The 20,829-nt window shown below is 41.3% G+C and overlaps 1 protein-coding gene across 1 annotated transcript in view; it reads right to left on the reverse strand.

The window, feature by feature from the left end:
• IPCEF1 (interaction protein for cytohesin exchange factors 1) overlaps positions 1–20,829 on the reverse strand; it is a 43,251-nt gene that overhangs the window by 14,108 nt on the left and 8,314 nt on the right. The window contains exons 4-7 of the mRNA XM_009572285.1: positions 13,474–13,547; positions 11,809–11,880; positions 9,081–9,142; positions 5,303–5,391 (exon numbers count right to left, since the gene is read on the reverse strand). Coding sequence (XP_009570580.1) covers positions 5,303–5,391; positions 9,081–9,142; positions 11,809–11,880; positions 13,474–13,547 — 297 coding nt within the window. The remainder of the gene's footprint in view (positions 1–5,302; positions 5,392–9,080; positions 9,143–11,808; positions 11,881–13,473; positions 13,548–20,829) is intronic.

Raw genomic sequence — 20,829 nt, forward strand, 5'->3', positions numbered from 1 at the left:
ACTGACCAAAAATTGATGTAATCTGATTAATTATCCATCCAAACAAGCTGAGGTATGGCAGCCAATCTCCTACAGAGCAGTAACTTCAGAAACTAAGCCATAAGGAAGCCAGAGGTAAAACAGATAAAAACCTGACAATGCCTAGAAACAAAAGACCAAGGAAAAATATTGTCTTGAATGTAGCCTTCCATGCTAGGTCTCACACTCATGTTCACTCTTTACTTTGTCTTCACTTTATTAGTCTAATCAAGAGTGCAGAAGAGAAACTGAATTAGCCATTGAACATGAAGTTGTCTTGAAGCATTCAATAAATCCACCAATGTCATAACCACGGATAGACAGAAATGGGCCCAAGCACTGAAGTACTTTGATCTTCTCAGCACACAAAGCCATTTTAGCTGGTCCATTCAAGGGACTAATCATTCACCAAGGCAAGAAGGCTGACAGGTAATATGATGGCAAGTTAATGGTGGAAAGAAAAAACAGACAGCCATGGGGTACAGGGCAGGAAAAGGGGAATGGTACAAGATTTGTGCTGCTCCTTCACCTGCTAAGATTCATCCTTCAGCACATGAATCTGGAAAGGGACTCAAACTTCACTAGAAACACATCAGAAATCATTAAGACATCCTAGGGCCCTCCATACTGTACTTGTCACCCTGCCTCAACAAAAGCACATGCAACCAGAGAGGTCTCAGAGACATCTAACAGTCACCATTAGGAGCTAGAAGTTGAATTAAAGAGGGTATGAGAGATGCACAATTCCATGTAAAGAAAGGTTGAGAGAAAGAACAAAGTTTTGAAAAGTATTTAGCTTCCCAGACAAGCAAATAGATGCCTAGGTCTTTGTCCACAGTAGGCATTTACATTGATTGAGTTGTACTACTATCTGGTCACCAAAAGCAACTCACACAAGAAGAACTAGCCCTAGTCTGCTTCTTAGCCACCAACCACTGAAAAGATGAGCCAAGAGAGTCAAATACACAAGTAATACATATGCAAACACACAAATATACATACAAATACCCAGAAGAGGATTAATTGACAGTAATAAATAAAGTAATGGAAGGCAAGGGGAGACAAAGCCTTACAGTGAGGCCCTTAGGAGAAACTATCAGAAATCATGATGAGATCATCACGATAAGAAAGCCAGATTTCTTGTATCTGCTACTGCAGAAATTTACTCTTTCTTCAAATCACCTGCTACTGGCCAATACCAGAATCAGAACACCAGACTTGATGGACCACAATTCTGGCAAGCTTATGTTCTCAATACATATGTAGAAGAGATCTATATAAGGATTAAAACAGATAATAACTAAACTGGAAGTACTGAAAATTACTGAGAAGGTGTTGCTAGGGAAACCCAGACAAGCTGCAAACACAATAAAGGGACTGGCCTGGAATACTTATTAATAACCCGGTAAACTAGAAATAAGACGTATTCATATAAACCAAACCAAGAGTGACAATTTTTTGGTTTATGATATATAAACTTCTGCAATTCAATGTTGCTGTAATGTATACTACTTCCTTTTTACATTAAAAAAAAGCAAAGTAGATTTGCCTTCCTGTGCTTCTGATCTAGCTGTATCGTGTAGCTACCAATCAATTCAGAAGATGAGGAGGACCAATATCAGATTGTGGGTCTCCATTTGTTCATAGCATTTTCTTCACTTTTGTAAATTTTCAAAGCCATTCCTCCAAGACAGTCCCAAACACTGTGGGACCAGCCTTAATTTATATTCCTATTATGAGAAGTACAACACTGTGTTTCAGGTGCATTTTTGTTCTTAGAAAGGAAACCTTCACAAACGCACCCTAAAGCAAAGGACAAGGAGATGTTGTCATAAACTACATGTATGAGTGACAAAAACATCCTTGGGAACACAGGTGACCTGAAGCATTTAATCTCAGAGCTACTATCACAAAGACAAATTGTTGAAGCGTTTGTACAGCCAAGCAGAACAACCGAACAGTAAAAGCTCTTGCTCACATGGTGTGGATGGTCTAATCTCAATTGTTCAAAGACAGGAAAGGAAAATGTTAGATCTCTCCTCTATTTTTCTGGCATTTGTCCATGCAAAAGAAAGTGCCATTGAAATGAAAACTGTGCCTTACTGAGTGGAATATATTTTTGTTTTCATTTTCATTGTGTGTTAAATAAAAAAATGTGGGTGAGAATGAAGATGACTGCCAGAATGTGCTTCTCTTTCTCTACATACATGTTGTGGTTTTTTTTTCTTTGGCATGACAAATGTTTACTTAACTTACTCGAGTGGTTCCTTTGGAAGTTTTGCAATCATCCATATAATAATAAATCTCTATTTGGGGACATTTTAAAAAGCAGATGCTTGAGCCAGCAGATCATAAGAATTCCACTGGAGATCAGTGAGTCTCTAGGTATTTTTTAGAGAAAAATTATCACTATGGAACACCTCAGCTGCTCTTTTGGGATTGCGGCAATCTATTGTCTCAACATAGCTGCTGGGTTTTGAACTGTAAATCCATTCACAGGTGGAGAAATTAATGCAGATGGTCAGTTCAACTTTTGTCCTACAGATGTTAAAATGTACTCGTTCCTCACTTGCTTTTTTCTTCCACAGTACCCAAAAGCATGCATAAACATAGAAAGCTCATGTTCACTGTTTTTTTCTTTTTCAAGTTTCAAAATGGTTTGGGTCAGCAGAGAACAGAACAGCAAGTGAAAACTTTGTGCTAGAAGTACAGCAATATGTTTGTTGCTCTAACACGTAACAGAGCTTGCACCTGTGGCTATTTGTTTGCAGACTAATAGTTTTCATTCTGGAGTTGGTCTCAAGAAGTTTGGAGACCTTTCTGCTTAAGACAGCATTGGTTTGATTTTCCAAAATGTCCATAGCTCCTAATTCCTATTTCGCAAAATCCCTTTGGCACTCGGGAGGAAGCAGTGCAACTTTAACAAAGATAAAAATAATAAAAAGAAATTAACTCCAGACAATGCCTGTGACATTCTTGATGCTGGGCTGGGTTTCCAGGATGAGTGTCTCTTCTACTAGGAATCTGAAAAGATTCAAGCAGGCCTTCCAGAAGTGGTGTACCCACCCAACCATCAACCCAAATCCATCACATGTTCGGGACCTCATAGCTTGGTTCAGAAACTCCGCAGTGAATGATCAGATGGCAAGCAATGTTTAACCAGCCTTCCCTGAGACAACCAAGAGCTCCACTCCTAGAATTGACTTCCCAGTGAAAGCTGTGCTTTCCCAATCCTTCCAGTCGTTTTCTTGCTCCGGTACTTGTCCAGAAGGGGCAGGGGCATTAAATTGGGTGTTTAAAAGACAACTGACTTGCAGTCAAACACAGCTCCATTGGTACCTAACTGCTCTCCACCCACCACATGAGCAAGCTGAGCATAGGGCAGACAGACAGCAGCTGGAGCTTATTTCAGTAGCCACTTCTGGGGTGAAAAGATGACAACTTTGCTCAGGAGACACTAACCCTTTGTCCACAGGGGAAGGGATTTTAAGCTGGGGATGAGGAGAAGGGATATCAGCTGAGAGAGGCAGGGGCTGGACGGAAGATAATCTTTAAGGGAAAGGCTGAGGAAGCAGGCCCCCTCAGCACATGCACCGTTGCCTGCCTCCCACACGTCCCCTGCTAAAACGTGGAGGCCAGCACTCAAGAAGAGCATATGGGAAGGAGACAACCGGAGATCGCCTCTGCAGCCACAGACTGACAAGCTGCAGGAAGCCAGAAAAACAGCAAACTAAAAAACAGCACCTGTTTAAACCTCATCATCTGGAAAAATGCAGGCGTTCACTCAGAGGTGAGCAGACGGAAAAGATATCTACAGCCTCTTAAAGGCAAACCATTGAGGTTTAAAATTCAAGACGCTTCATTATCAGCCCTCAGCGCAGAATAACTTTTGGAGACGTATTGCCAAGGTTCCTATTTTCTCTGATATTTATAGCCACTTAGCCACATTTACCTTCCAGTTAATGCAGGCAATAAAGAATCACGTTTTACACAGCAGTGAACACCACAAGTGCCAGGTGGATTGTTTTACCGTGATTAACATTTCAGGAGAGGAAGTGAAGACTGACTTATCTGACTGAAACAGAAGGGGGCAAGTAGGTGACAGTGTGGCATACGCTCCCAGCTTTATGCGAGCTAATTCAAGATTGCCAGACAGGCAACCTTGTGCACGACATCTCCTTTTATTATTGCCTCTGACCACGCAAGCGTCTCCAGCTCATCTGTATTTTCAAATTTGTTCCTCTGTGCCCACCCCAGCTACTGGATGTCATTTCAGCGTGCCATACAGGAACCTGTACCACACCAACGAGGCAGCAGATGCTTCTTTTCCATGAGATGCAATGAGATGATTTAGTAGTAAGTATATTACTGCATACCCCTCGATGTTAACTTTCAGCTGGGGAAGGGGAAAGGCTTGAACTCAGGATTCCTTATTTCAGCTGCATTACCATCCCAAACCGGATTAGTCATTTCTAAACACAGAATTAAGTAAACCTCGTATCTTAAAGCACATGTAAGGGAGATGAGATCACCAGGAAAAGCAACAATATAGAAACAAGATTAATAGGATGATAAGTGGCTAATAATTAGGCGAGTCAATTTGATTAGACACATGAGGTTGCATAGTGCTTATTCTAATTTACGAAATGAAGCGAGGCAGGAAGGAATATTCTGGACAAATACAGCAAGAGAGAAAAATACTATAGATTTTAGGAGGATGCTTATTTTCTTTTTTTATAGTCCATTTTTCAGAGGTAGAAGGAAAGAACCAATTTTATCACTGTAAGAAGAGGCTTCTTTCCCTTCACTTCTCTTCACCGCCACAAAAGCAGCTTCAAATTCAGCAGTCTTAAGAACAGCTCACTCAAATAAATACAAATCTGTTGGATGATGCTACCAGAGTCACAAAAAGAAAGAAGGTTTGGGACTGATTAAAAAAAAAGAATAGTACGAAAATCTTGTTATGGCAGTGTGTTAAAAACCTTGTAAAGAAAAGACGCAGCGTGTGTACGAGGTAGAGTGACACTTTTCTTTCTCCAGCAAGATCCCCATCTCCATCTGAGGGAGCTGTTCTTTGCAGTGCGAGGCTCCCAGCAGCACGGGCTGCAATAACTGCGTGCCCTGCCTCGGGGCAGGGGCAGTCAGCACATCCCCATTTCACAGGCACACAGGGTGAACATTTCCAGCCGCTGTTTTAGGTTATTCCTCAAAGGTCCACCACCTCAAGAAAGTTTTGTTCCAACTGGCTAGCAACCAGAAACAAGGTAATTACTGTAATACTTACCGAAGGAGGAGGTGGTGGTTGGACTGTGTAGGGGGGAGGTGGTGTGTCTGTTATTTCTGGATCATCGTGTTCACTTTCACTGTAGCATTCTGAGGCAGACATGGAAAATGAGCAAAAACAAAGTGTTAGGCCAACCCTCATTTATTCCTCACAGTGCTGAGGTAACCAAAGATCACCGGGTAGGATGTTCTGGGCTGAGGACCACGCTGTAACAAGCCAGTGTTATTAACACTGTATAACACTATATTTTCCTACAGTGAAAATTAACCCGCTTGTGGTAATGCGACACAACTTCATGGCAACCTTTTTTCTTTTTTTTAAGTCAAAAAATCTGCGAATTTGCTATGGCAGGAAACACTAGGTGGCACTGCTCTAGATAGCTTCACAAATAGGTTTGGGGTGGGTTTTTTCCCTCCCTTTGCAGCCTTTAAAAGAAAGGCTGCCTCATCTGTGGTATAATTAGGGAGACCTGTCGCAAATAGTAGATGCTGTCCCTTAATCTCTGGAACCAGTAAGTTTTCCTGGAGCTAGCAACAGGCATCGGTGTTTTGGCAGCAATTTTGGAGAAAATAGATTGCTCACATGGTGCTTTGGAAACCGTAGAGCAGCCTCATGAGAGTCTTCTGTCACCACAGGGTAACTCACACAGGCACGCCATGCAGCATGGCAGTACATGTGCAGAGCTAGTACTAAAAGTAAACTCTAGGACTATACACCCCACTCATCTTTTTGTTTTTAAATGAAAAGGTGATAGAGCCTCAGTATCTTTTGACATGTGGCAGAGAGGCAGTCAGGTTGTTATTTCAACTACCTGTGTAGCAGGTGAAAGCATTTTCTCAGATGTTTTTTACAAGTGGATTAAATGAAGTTATAATCATTGATAAAATGAGACACAGAAAAGGGGAGGCAGTAAATTGCTGATTCCTATTCCCAGGGCCTAGCTGTAACCACTGGGCAAGATCACTTCCCTCTGCCAAATCTCGCAGCACGCATCAGCCTTTCACATTCAACCTTTATAGGAGCAAGTGCTTGCATCCTGCCCGGCACCATGTGTGAAGGGTGACAGCGCTCACCCCACCCAACTGCACTGGGGACATGAAAGGTTGCAAAGACATAGTCGGAGCTTAATGAGGACAACATGAGTGGGTGAGGATGTCACAAGAGCAGAGGATGCCCCTGTGGTCCCCACGGGAGCCGGCACTCTGCACTGCCTCTCCCTCCTACAGCTGCACCCAGCAGCTCGGGCTGTCCAAGAGCAGCTTGGAAGCAACCCTCCAGCTCTCTCCCCAAGCGGGCAAGGGTTGTTTGTGTTCTGGGAGTAATTTGTAAGAGCTGGACTTCATGGGTTCACACCACTAGAAAGCAGTGTGTTAACACGGTCTCTGGGAAATCACCTGTGATTATCTCATCTTTTAACTAAATTAATACCTGCACACTTTCTTTTTGTGCATGTCATTTGGGGGTTTTAATAAGCACAGTGTGAGGGGAACAAAGTTTTAAGAGAGAAGAATTTTATACACGAGAGAGAGGTTTCTGAGATGTTAACAAAGTGAAACTTAAAGAGATTGATTACTTCTTCTCCCCATACAGTTTGCAGAACTATAGGGTTTTTTAATAGCATAGCTGCTATTCTGTTTACTGGAAATATGTGCTGGCACATCTTAGCATAAAGGACTGAGACTGGCTGCAATAAGGCCTGTATCAAATTCTAAGGCTCTATTAATGCCTTCTTGAATAACTCTTAGTAAAGAGCTTATTGTTTCTACAGCTCCCCTTTTAGGCACACAGAACAACTGAAAAAGAATCAACAGCTGTTTCTGATACTCTAAATAGGCAAATGGGGCTGGGGGGGTGTTAAAATGCATAGAAAGTACATGAATATACAAGAACTGCCATAACAAGAGCCAAGACCCTCCTGAAGAGTTATGGTGTGTGATACAGAGGGGAGAACCAGGTCAAAAGTGACTGTGGGTAATGACAGCATTTTTCTGAAACATAGCAATGCCTCTGCAAGGGCATGTCCACCCAGGCGCATCGGTGGGGTGCTGAACCCATGCTCAAGGCAGCTGCTGGAGCACCTGTGACAAAACACGCATGGAAAGATGAGGTGGTGTTTGACACCAGAATCAAAGTGCCTTTTCCTGAAGGGGAGACAGGCCACCAGTTTCAAAAGCTGAAGAGATCTTGGCTACGTTATGTTTATTGCAGGGTAATCAGATAACCTGCTGCAGAGGTTATTGAGTGGATTATTTTGTATCTTTCTGTCTTTTTTTTTTTAATTAAGATTAGTGGGCTGTCACATTTTGAATTGCTTTATAACTCTCGATTCAGCCAACACAACCAATACTACGTTTTTTGAGGCTTTAAAAAAAAAATTGTTTTCATGTATAGAATTTTGACCATCCTCATCTTCCATCAAACTCCTCCACTGTGAAAACAGGGACAACATGTTTGGACACTTCCTCCCCGAGTAAAGTTACCATGTGGTACTTGCTACGCAGCCTAATACCCAACATCGCCCTTTATCCTAATTATCTCAGACTGTTTTGATACAAAATTGGGTTCAAAAAGGACACAGGCATTTTGCAGGAATTTAGGGGTATGGGAATTAACACGTTTCCTGACAAGAAATAAAGAGGAACCATGAACAGAAAACAAAAATTGATAAGACTTGCTGGATCTCCAGAAATCCGTAGTATCTATGTTTACCAGCCCAGAGCTGCTTTTAGTGGCAGAGTATAAATGGAGCCAGAGTATAAACAGAGCCAGATCAGACTAATCAATAATGGCATTACATGTCCAAAGCCTGGTCATAAAACACAACTTTATTCTGGAAAACAGCAGAAGGGATGCAGAGAGGAGCATTTCAGTGCTTAGACAAAGCGGGCTGCATCACCTAAGCGTTCATACTACTACAAATACCAGTTTCTTTTTCATAATGCCTGCTCCTTCACAACCTGAGCAGTTCTAAAAAAGGCACAGGGTACCAATACTCTAAAAATGGAGGTTCGAAAGCCCAGAAGAAAATACATATTCCTCAGGTCAGAGTCCATCCCTGGTTTGCTAACATAATACTACCTACAGCACTTCCCACTCTAAACAAGCTCCCAGCACGTGTGTCCTCACCAGCAGCTTCTCCAAGCACTCTGACAGGTGATTTGCTTTGTCCTGTGCCCAGATTTGTGATCTGAGTGCAGGTATCCTCTCACCGTTAGGTCACTGTGCAAATTAAGACAATAAATAAATTTCTAGGGAACTTTTAAAATTACTCATTCCGCAATTAACTCTTGGGCTTGGCTCTGAAGGAAATTGTAGGCTTCAGTACACCACTACCACCCGCACTCCCCGACATTGCTGCTGTTGAAACCCCCAGAAATGGAGGAGACAGTAGGGACAGGTCTACATTGCACGAGATGTTCCCAAGCTAGTGAGCTCCTGGGCCGTAGACAACTCCTGTAATATACCTTACCAACTCAAAACCCAGAGTAGCACAGTTGTTTCTCTTTGCACTTGTAGGCTTAGCAAGCCAGCAAACTGCCAGAAAGTAGTTACGCACCTCTCACAAGGTCACTGAGTGTCTCTCAGTGGCACTGTTTCTCACCATTGTTTCTTCTGTGATTACTCTGTGCTGTGTCAGTGTGGTTTCTCTGAGCTCAGTCGGTAGATGGACCCAAGTTGACAATTTAAAAGAAAGAAAAGAGCTGACAAAAATTTGGCCAAGCAAAAGCTGTGAAGAACGTGATGTAGTTACGCACTGAAACCACCGTTAGGAGCATACCTTCCTCATTCTTCCCGTTGGGTGCCTGAGGGTGTACAGCCATCCCCAGTTTACTTAGCCACCTGAGTTTGAGACAGAGGGAATATAGAGTTAGGGATACTTGCATGCTGTTCAGACAGAGTTTTGCCCCTTTCAGATGTGTTCTACATTACTACATCTGTTTTCATTAACCTGAAGACTAAATGTCAAAGTTTCCTTCTGTTTCTTTGAGCACCCTCTAGAAAGGCACCAGTTACCTGAACACTAATATTCCCCATGGTGAGCAGGACTAGTTGCCTGGGACAGCTTTCCCTGATCCTGAAAAAAGCACTACTGATGACCAAGGAGTTGCACTTGTGGAAGATAAAGGAAAAATGTGTGTGCTATAACACAATGTCAGTGGCTTAGTCCTGCTGTTGAGGTGTCATCTTTCACCTGAGATGAAGCAAAAGGCACGGGAGCCATAGAAGATGATGTCAGCTGCCCTGGTAAAAGCTATTGTAGTACAGTCTAAGAATCTAAGCCATTTAAAACTAGACTTTCTAACTATTATATACTGCTTTCTTTAACTCTCTATGTATTTTTGTTTTTAGTAAATCTCACTTCCTGTGTTGCTTTAAGCTATTAACAGGTTTTTTTCATTTCTCTTCCTAGGTGGCTGCATTTTTCTAGTGCTAGAAACAATCCCTGGATATACTTTTTGTATATTGTGTTTGCCTGTAGGTCATTCAGATCTATCCAGGTTTTAAGAAACTAACAACTAAAAAAGCTCAAGCCTTTCAGATTAAAACTCAAGGCCTAAAGAGGGAATGTAGAAAGGGCAGGAATTAAGATTCATAACTCTGAAAAAACATTGTGTCTGAGCACGCATTTACTTTTCATGTGTGTATGACAATGGCAAATACATGCTAAATTAATGAAGCAAATGACTTTATTAGTAAGTCCACTGTTGATTTAATAGATATATATGCATGAATAGTTATGAAAGGTCATGATCTGTTGAGCATTTATGCACACCAGTAACTCGACACATGCAAATGCCCCAGTGAGTTCAGTGGAACCACTCGCATGCATATGTATTTGTGGGACTGGAGCCAAGAGAACAGATGTCTTTTAGTCTGTTTTGACATATGCATGAGTATGCATGTACTTTATGTATTAAATGCATGTATTTTATACTTTGCCAAGGAAAACATCATCAGTTACAACAGTGAGGAATTAGAATTAGTGCAGTATAATGCAAGCTGGTCTAACACTAAGCTACCTAGCTTTAAGCCAAAATGAATTTTACTCAAGAAGTGGAGTTTGAAGAAAATCATTCTGCGGGCATAAGAGCTGGGACACCTGCATAGATTTCACTCACTCACTCACATGAGACTAAACAGTTAAAAAATGTCATTAAGACACTGAGAATTTCCAGCTGGGCTCCAAACTGGCTGCTAGCACTCACTAACATCCTCCATTATCTCTAATTTTCCTTTTCCTTCTCCCTACATCCTTCCCTCTCTTCTCTCTCAACCAGGGTTACTCTCTCTACAGAAATATTCCTGTCCAGCAGTCCGTCATTCTCAGTCATCCTCAGCCCATCTACCTCAAGAACTTCTCACTCTATTCAGGAATTCCAGTAGGAAATGCAGTGATACAGAAACGGATGGTTATCTCCTCAACAGTACGCTCTGTGCTGCTCCAAGTTGCAAAGGGCAACACGGTCTTTCCATCTATATTTACTTGTATGCATCTATAGCGTACAGATTTATGAATATATATGTACATACACTACTGTAGTATCGTACATTTCTGCATCTATAGCCCTTTTGGAAGGTCACACACATTCTCTCAACCTCTATCCTTTTCTGTTGTGGTAAATATGTATGAAGTCTCATTTTTATAGAGGAAAGAACAGTCAATGCCCTATGAAGAATCTCACAAAGGTCACCAGCAGAGCCGTGATTAAAATCCTATCACAGGAGCTCTCTTCCCATTTAAATTGTACTGCTTTGTATCCAGTATTTGGCCACTTAATGCAATAGCATTGTGAACGGACTGCAATCTGAAGCAAAAAAGACAAAGATACAAAATGTATCTAAATCAGCCAAAACTGGGTCAACAGCAAGTAGTATCTACTTCTGAGAGCTCAGTGGTTTCTAAAATGGCAGTTTCATATCCATTTTTATTTCTTGCATTAAAAACTGCATGAATGAATTATTGTTCTTATTGACATTTGTGGAAAGAAAATTCCTGATCTGTCATGAGGATCATTTAACTGCAACATGGTTTGGCAGTGAAGCAAATGCTTACTTACATTAAAGAAACAGCCCTTTCTATCCCTTTAACCCTCCTTGTTAACTGACATGCTACCCTGAAAGCAGACAATATTATATTCTAGTCTTAGTTCACTTTTGGGACAAAACTGTATTAAGCTTTTCCCTCTTTCCTTTCTTCCCTCACTTCTCCCAAGGTGATGAGCTTGTTATCAAATCTTTGCACCTCTCTAACAGAAAGGGATTTATACCAGCAAATGTTGGGAAGATTAGTATCAAAATCAGGCTAATAATGCGATTCTGATTTCAGCTGTCATTAGTGAACAAATAGCAGTATTTTCCTTCTATACAATGACCAGAAAACAAAACAGACTCAGTAATTCCCCAGATAGCTTTGTCAACAACTGCTTGACAGTGAGAGAATGAACTTTCAAAGGGTGTTCTCAGGCGTGAGACAGGATGAAACATGGCCAGTTGCTCCTACTTACGTGTTCATTTCCAGAACATTTTCTGCTGCAAAATAAAATGTCTTGATCTGTGGGTGGCTGATCTTAATAGCACTTTAAGAAAAGAAAAATAGAAGAGATATGAAGAAAACTGGTTTACATAAGAAAAGAAAAAAATAGCTGAATGAATTATTTAAAATATTTATTCACTCCACTATATTAATCCAAATCAGCTTATCCATCCATGTAGCTCTCTCCTTAAACCTCTAGTCTATTTTTAGCTCACTTCCTAGGCCACACATTATTCAGAGAGTATAAACTGCAGGAACTAAAAAGGAAGGAATGAAGAATAAAACGTGGACTTTCATTATGCCATTACATAACTCACATCTCGAATACTGGGTGCAGCTTTGCTTCCCACAACTCAGAAAAGCATAGTAAACCTCGAAAAGGTTCAGAGAAAGCACCAGGGGTGACCCAAGGTGTGGAACAGATTCCAGGAGTGATTAATCAGGCTAAGACCCCACAGCATGGAAAACTGATGATTGAGGGAAGGGAGATATAATACAATAAAATCACAAGCAGCATGCAGTGGGTGAACAGGGACTGACTCTTCACTGTCTTTTCCAAGACAAGTTTTAGGAGGCACAAAAGAGGCAACTCGGCAGCAGGTTTGAAACAAACAAAATGGAGGTAGTCCCTTGACATACCAATAGTTAACCTGTTGGTCTCAGCCCCAGACTATGCTTTAGTTGAATAGCCATCAGTAAGACTCTTCAGAGGTTTTTTTTCCCCTAAACCATAGCCTCCGATCCTGAGACTGTGTGGCTTCCCTCTTTTGTTCCTCGTTAGGTGACTGACTCTGTCCCGCAGAAGTACACACTATTTGACTGGGGCCCAGCAGCGCCAGTCAGTCCTCACAGTTCTCCTAACTTACCCCAATCCCAAATAAGTGATGAGCACATGTTTTCCTCCCAGGCACTGGCAGCCAACAGCTGCAGAAGTGAAAAGCAACATTTTCTCGTGGTCCCATACTATGTGACTCAACCTTTCCTCTGAGAAAACAAAATGGAGCTCCCCATATTCAAAATAGCTGTCCTCTTTCTTTGGAGGAGTCAAGCCCACAATTAGTCTCAAGAACACCTACAGCTTATGTCACCGTGAGACCCGAACAGAACAACAAAGGCTTTCTCTTGAGGGACAGAATAAAAACCATGCTGAGCTTTATAACTTTGAACAGCAGCAACACCCCTCCAAACCTTAGAATTGTACTCAGAAGCAGCTGGAAGCATGTGGAGTTTGGCGAGAATATTTTGAAATTTGCACCCTGCTAAACAAAGTTGCACCACAGCAGCCTAAAGAATAGTCCCAACTCAGAGGGAAGCAGCATTACTTGCACCCCTGTTCACCTCCCCACCTAAGAGAAGGTAACAACTTATGCATAATCAGTGATCAAAGAGAAAAAAAAAAAAAGCATTTGGCATACTGATCTACTTTTTTATTTGTAGTTTTAACAGAGCACATCTGGCAGAGAATTTAAAAAAAATATTTTTGCAATATGGTTTTCTTTCAATAGCTCAATTAATATCTCATTATTTATACAACACAGAAGAACTCCCCACAGCTTCATTGTCAGGCACTACTGAGATTCAATTCCTTGCAACATCGTAAAAGTCATGCAAAACTAGGGGCAAGAGATAAACTTACTGCTTTTTTTTGCATTCAATTGCTCGGTCCACACTGAAGTCTGGAAGTCTGATGAATCCTTCTGCTTTTTCAGCCTGCAATAAAAAAAAAAAATTAAATCACCACATCAACCAACTGATGAACTACCAAACTCCAATGCGCAACAATATTTAACATGCAACGGCATGTTTCTGACAGCTTTTTATAGCGTGAAAATATATGCTTATCACCATGGGGACAGATTAACACCCGATGTTTTGGCTGATATTTGGGAACAAGGAATATTCCTATACCAGCTACACTTTGTGCAAGTCCTGGATGCTAGAAAGCCACCACTCCTGTTTGTGCAAGCGGCAGAGTGTGAGCATAGGATTTGTTGTACGCTTCCAAATATCAAAGCTCCTGAAAGAGGAAGGATCCTCAAATCCTACAATAGTGCTGAAGTAGATTGCCCCTCCTCCTCACCTCGAAGCATTTGTGTCAGAGCACCCTTATCTAAGATTCATAAGTAAGTCATAAGTCTAGTCCAGAGTCTGAAATTATGAAGGGCAAAATTTAGGTTTGGATCAAACCAGGACTAAAAACAGGTGGAGGAACCCAATTCCTTTGCAGCCATCAGTGATCACACAACTTCTTTCAACAAAGAGACCAGCCACGTTTTGTGCAGAGACCACAGAAAATGAAACTACTGAATGTCAGCTCTAAAAACAGAAACCTCTCAAAAGAGGTGGATGACATAAGAGAGAACAAATAAGGGTTGTATCATCCGTTCAGGTCTGGATGTTACATACAATCTCAAAGGAGTGTTTGTTCCGTTATACAGTATGCATGTGTGTTACACAGATGAGTAACAGCACCACATATAATGATCTATGTGTATTTGAAAAATACATGTCTATAGCGATGGGAATTCAAAAGTGACCCAAAATGATCCTAGGTAGAGATGGAGGAGGGTCTCACCTGGATAATTGTAACATGGACCGTTTCGTAGGGTCGCCTATGTATGCCTGTACGTCAGCAAGGCAGAGGCAATACGGGCTGCTCCCACGCCAGGAGGTGAAACAGTGCAAGGGGATGGTCCCACGCAGCTGAGCTCTGTTGTTAAACACTGCAAACCAGCCTCAGATGGCTTTGGCCACCCAGCTATCACTCCCCCCCCGAAATTTGCAGGCATGGTACAGGAGGTAGCTAAAGCCAGGCAGACATTTATAGAAGACTGTTTATATGCAGTCACCCCTTTCTGGACAGGAGAGGTTTTACTGGGCAATGGCATCTCTGTTCTGGGTCAGCTGGACTCTGTGTCAGAGAGTGGCTCCAGCAACTGGAGTTACCAGTTAGGCTCAAATCCCTGTTCTTGCTGCCTGCAGCTGAAACATCTTCCTTTACTACATCTATCTACATTCAACCGATCAGCTGCAATACGACTAGGACTCCTCCTAAGAGAAGCAATAATGTAGACAAAAGTCTGTGGCATATAATGTCGGGAAAAACTGTACTTTCCAAAATACAGGAAGTGTTCATTCCTGAATCACTTTTTTGCGGCTCCCAGCCCTTATTCCTGGCACATTAAAATTCTGAAAACGTACACTGAGTTAAAGCAGGTAAAATATACACAACAATTACAAAGACAGAGGATAAATGAAGATAACTGACAGCATCTCAAGTCACATTATGCATGAATATGAAGAGACTATAAAAAGATGTTCATCGAGACAAGTCTTTGAGCTTTAATGCTTGGAAGTACGAATCTCTGAAAGCAGAAATATGGATACAGAACGGATTTTTCAATGGGTGGCTTCCCTGCACCTCTGCATATCTGTTGTTTGGTATACAATAAATCACATAACCATCATTCCTGCAGTTTACAGGTATTAAATATTCATATGAGAGGTTTATATTTTGCATCTTCACCAGTAGATGGTTTTGCCTGCTCCAGGAACAAAAAAAAAAAAAAATAATTGGTAGAAGGGGGTTTTTTTTGTTATTTTCTTTCAGTACAGAAGAAACAATGACGTTTATTAGCATCTGGGCTGAAAAAAATCTTGATTTTGCAATGTGGCTTCGTTTGTACACAAATGTGCTTATTTGCAGTTGTGGGTTTTTAACTTTCTCTGATTATATTTGTACCTGCCAAACTTGTTTAGAGCCTGGCTTGGGGAGCTTTTTTTACCATTCCACAGGTTCGAATCTAGTGAGACTAAACTCAATGATACAAAATAACAATTAACTAAGGAAAAAAAAGTAACAAGAATTTTTAAAAGGTGGGGGTTTTTTTTGTGTATATTTCAATCACTTACACCTTGAGCTAGTATTTCCATCCCAGATCCATAGTGCACTAAGTATATAACAATGAGCGAATGAGTAGGAGCAAGTAAAGGACGAGCTCTATTCATGGGCTGCATTGCACTAAAGAGAATGTACTATCCTGCTTTTCTGTACCGAAAAGAGTGGTCACTTACTAGAACAGGTGCAGCAAGAACACCAAAATTCCTGTTTGGTTCCTGAGACCAGTCTAAGAAGAGCGGAGACCAACCTCAAAAAAGCAGTTCATGGGGTATCAAAGACATTATTACACACATTGAGGGATGAGAAACGTTTAGAATGCCAGTTATTTCTCTGCAGCATCAATCAATAAGCCCAGTTTAAAAAAAAAGAAAAGAAATAAAGACCCTTTAAAAAGGAATATACCCAGGTACCCTCTCACCCATACACCAATAAATTCATGGCCTGAGCTAGGTAAACCATCAGGTGGGTGAGTGGGTGACTAGGGTTTGGGGGGGGGCGGGGGGGAGGGGTTGGCCTTACATGTTACAGCTGTAATCACAGCTCAGCCAGTTTCATCTATTGGTGCAGTAGCCATTGGTCTAGACTGTACCCTATAAATTGCACAGACACTTTTGAGAAGATTAAGTCCATGCAGTGCCATTAGATAAGTCACTGTCTCTGCTGTCAATTTAGTTTTACTTTACACAAATACTTGACCATTCAGGTTTTGTATTGGGCTACTGAATTATCAGGATGCTGTAAGACAGTGTGGGGACGCTCACCTGGGGTGCTTCCACCCATGTGGAGATGGAACTGGCATATCCAATAAGTATCTAAATTAGAGGAATACTTTCTAAATTGCTAATGGAAATAGGTCTATAGGCTTTGATTTTAGTAATTTACATTTACCAGTTTTACAACAGAGAAATCTCCAGACTTCTTATGCAGTATTTGACACGTTCCAGTTGGTAAAAGATTATGTTCAATGCAGTCAGGTTTTATATGAATTCTGCCAGTGATTTTGCATTTGCTCATTTATAAGAAAAGGTTAGGGTTTCATTTTATGTATGAGTGAAAGGAAGGAGGATGATGGTGTGAATTTTAGGAACCATATCTCCTTTTTTTTTCTTTTTTTTTTTTAAATGCACTGTTGGTACACATCTCAGATGTGCCATCTATGTAACAGAAAACAGGGGTTTGATGGGTATGTCGTTACATAATTATCAGAAAAAAGGAAGGAAAAAAAGGAAAACAAAACATAGCAGTAAAACCTTATGAGTGTTATTACAGTCAGCAAATAGAATTCCAAATAAACACTAGGAACTGAACATGTGGAAGTCATTTTTTGGTCATTCTTGGGATAAAAATGACATTTTAAAATATTAAAAGTATACAGAAGTCCTAAATGTTTTCTTTTCTCTGAAATGTTATCTTTAACGTGACTTTAAGCATGCTATTATTTAACTCGCACATTTCACTCAAACTTCCTTCAGATTTTATTGCAACGCTGTAAAATAGCCCTAAAAAACCCAGATTAAAAGAACCTTGACCTGTTTCCTATTTAATCAGGATGTTTAAAAGAATAAGCTGTTATCTCCTGTGCAGGTTAGCCTAACATATAAATCTGCACTTTTTCCTATGCCCAATTGTAGGAAAATAATTTCAATAATAACAGTCTCTGCAAATGTTTCGGGCAAAAGAGAAAATAACCACTTTTTCACAGAAAAAACTTTTCACTCAAAAAAAAATTCGAACATATTTATGAAACATAATGCACGAATCCAATGAAAGAGGCTAATGTCCTTTTTAGCTTGCCTCAATACATTGTCTAAATTTTGTGGTTTAGGAGATTTAGTAAATCATTTAATAGACCTTTTTCGACATTTAAAGTGAATGTAATGATGCAGAAAGATTTTAAAAAATAGTGCTATAAAGTGAAAACGTCTAGTTATTGTGGAAGAGCTCCAATCTGCAATTCAGGGTACTCCTGATGGCTTCATCACAGTGTTTCAGCAATGCCCCCAGAAAACCCAGGAGCAGTTCAGCCCTCAAGCCTTTTTAGTCTTTTTTCTCTCTGCCTAGTACACCAGTGAGGCAACCTATAGAACTGTGAAAAATTTGTGTAACATGTAGGATCAGAGGTCCCTGAAGCCCTCGGCACAATCAACCGACATCAATGACTTTTTATCATTCACGTAAGCAGCAACTATAACTCAAAGTTGAAAGGTTTCTGTTTTAAAAGACTGCAATTATACAGCTCCTGGCAAAACTGTTGGAGTGAGGACCAATTTAAATGCAGTGAATGGGGAAAAACACCCCAAATATAAATAGTGACAGTAGATCACAGCCTGCAACCCTTTGATTTTATATTTCTTTTCAGCTGAATCCCCATGACAACCATCATTAACACATCCTGCAAAACTGTATTTCAACTCTCTTGGAAAACCAGCCGAGCTATCCTAAAGACCCACAAGACAGAAGCATTCAGTCCTCTGTCCCTTTCCAGCCAACACTGTCCAACATCATAGTCTCAACAAGTGCAAGGAGCCAGGAGCCTATGATGATATGTGATGATCTTCTTACCCCTCTACCCCTCTTCATATGTAGGAGTACTGATTCACTCCAGGGTTTCTGTATGAGAACTAAAACTGCTAAAGGGGTAGGCAGGATCACACACTGTCCTCTTTAAACACTTGTCTTCAAGGCAGCTGCCTACAGAGAACAGTACTCGAAAGAGGGAACCAAACGCTAACAAAGAGCAGTTGTCCAAGGAGTCTGGTGTTCCTGAATGCACCCAGAAAGTCTGACTGCTCACATTCATTTTCTGACATTTTTTGTGTTTCCACTGCAAAACCAATCCTTCTGTGTTTCTTCCTAGTCCAAGCAGCTCCCCCTCCCCAGGATGGGGGCGCGTCCATGCTGCAAACAAAAGTTTACCTGCTTCATGTGGTATCCATTTTTTATAGAAAGAGCAAACATACGTGGAAAGAGGTTTCACGGCAGTCTACCCAAGCCTGCTGAGACCACCGGGGCCCTAACTTCACCACTCCCAGTACCTCAGCTAGCTGGTCGAAAGCTAATTTGGATTTGCCTGTGTGCTCTGGTTTGCTTTCAGTGAAGGAGAAGCTTGACTCTCAGGGTCTCTGATCTGCTGTTGCTGGCCCTTCTTGGCATTTTGTTATTTTTTCTTTTTGAGCTGTGGTTTTCACAATGTATTTTATGTTAAATTGAAGGAGCTCCTGTCTACAAATGTCACCACAAGTGTCCTATATCTCCTACCCCAAACTGCCTCATGTGCAAGACCCAGAACCAGAGTGGCTTGAAGGCAAATTAAATCAGAGTGACAGAAACATCCAGAGCTTTGGAGGCGCCTGAAGACAGACTTCACTGGGAACACGATGTCAGCTGAGATTACCTACCCAAATCCGCACATTCCCATACAAATTCCTCCCTATTTTCTCCATCTCCATTAGAAAAAAAGGTTAGGTCCAGCACCCTGTTGCTATGCTACCGTTGCCAGTGTCTGGTTGACTGTGGTTTCCACACAGCCACAAATAAAACGCGCTCATTTCTCACAAGAACAAAACTGGCCGGGCAGAGCTGGAGGCAACCAGCGTGCCCCGGTTTCTTCGACCTCAGCCCCACTCCTCCGCCACCACCTTTCGCTTCAGCCTCAAAGAGGGCCTGTCACGGTAAGCCTCGGGCACGCGAGGAGCAGGACTCCTCCTCCTTCAACACAACTGTGAACTTAAGATTGTCATCTTGGATGGCCTGTTGGGACCGAGGATTAACTCCACTGAAGGCAGCGGAAGTGCAGGCAGTATTAAAGCCAGGCCAGATACAGAAGTAAAAAGAAATATCAAGCAAACCGGTGAATATGTCACTGCTATTTCTGCTTCGTCAACCTAGAGGTGAAAATATCTGTGAAAACACAATGGGTCTAATTCATCTCAGATGAGACTCTGAGCATGGCTCTGGGTCTCATCAATCTAAGTAAGCAGATCTTAGCAAAGGACACCTCCTCTCCTTCCCACACCCCCTAGTTACTGCCATTCTGCAAACATTGCCTGACTCTACAATCATGCAGAGGTTGCACTTTAACTTGTCCAAAGAAACCTCAGGTTTTTAATGTAAAATAGTCTGCAAAAGTCAGCAGAAGTTGAAAGCAAAGAGATGCTACCAGCCAGCATGTTTACAAGAAGAACTGTGATAGGTGAGAAGTCAGTGCTGACATAAGCCAACAGTATTTTGAAGCCATAGGAGCTCTTTAGAATATATGAAATAAACTGGAATGAGGCTGCCACCCGTTCTTCAGCCTTGTTCATTTTGGGGCATCAGTGACAGCAGGAGAGCAGGCATGAACCAAAAGGACGAGTTCCCCCAAATGGTGAATGCTGTTTAGTAGCACTGGGATCAGCATGACCATGGCTGCTCTGGATCCCAAGAGGGGAATTTAGCCAGGCCACAAGAAGTAACAGAATTGGACGACTTTGCTCCTCTCCCCCACGACCCTTCTCCTCCCAGCATGCAAAATTTGCCTAATCTTGCCTCGTTTTATTTCCTCCCAACTTCATGTCAGCCAGCCAGCTCACCTTTCTTAGTACTGCTTGGCCAGAAGTACAACTGCAAGCAGTGATTTAGAATAGTCAATGCTAATAAGGGTTTGGAGGGTATTAATGCCACTGATGAGTATTTCTGCCAGGCCATGTCTTTCAAGCAGAAATATTGCAAGCATTGGAAAAACAAAGCCTTTTTTTTTTTTTTTGTCTATTTTTCCTGTTTCTTTTATTTCTTTCTCTTTCTCTCATGCATGTGTTTGACTTGGTCTTGAAAGGAAGCTAAATCAGACTACCACAACACCACAAAAAACAACAGCCCAAGACCATCATAGTTGTTTTCACTTTTCCCCCCCAAAAAATAGCTAATACCATGTTTAAATGCCATTTAAGAAAGGTCAAAGTTTTTATTCTGTTAAAAAAATCCCAACACTGTATCCACAACTGAAGGGAGAATATGAAATACTCTTTACATGAGTAAAGTTTTGTTTAGGATTTGGGGTGGTTTTTTACGGTTTAAACTGTTTTATTTGTAACTTGAACGAAACAGTTAGCA

The sequence above is a fragment of the Fulmarus glacialis genome, unplaced genomic scaffold (assembly GCF_000690835.1).
Source record: "Fulmarus glacialis isolate BGI_N327 unplaced genomic scaffold, ASM69083v1 scaffold19152, whole genome shotgun sequence".
In the NCBI taxonomy this organism is placed as follows: Eukaryota; Metazoa; Chordata; class Aves; order Procellariiformes; family Procellariidae; genus Fulmarus; species Fulmarus glacialis.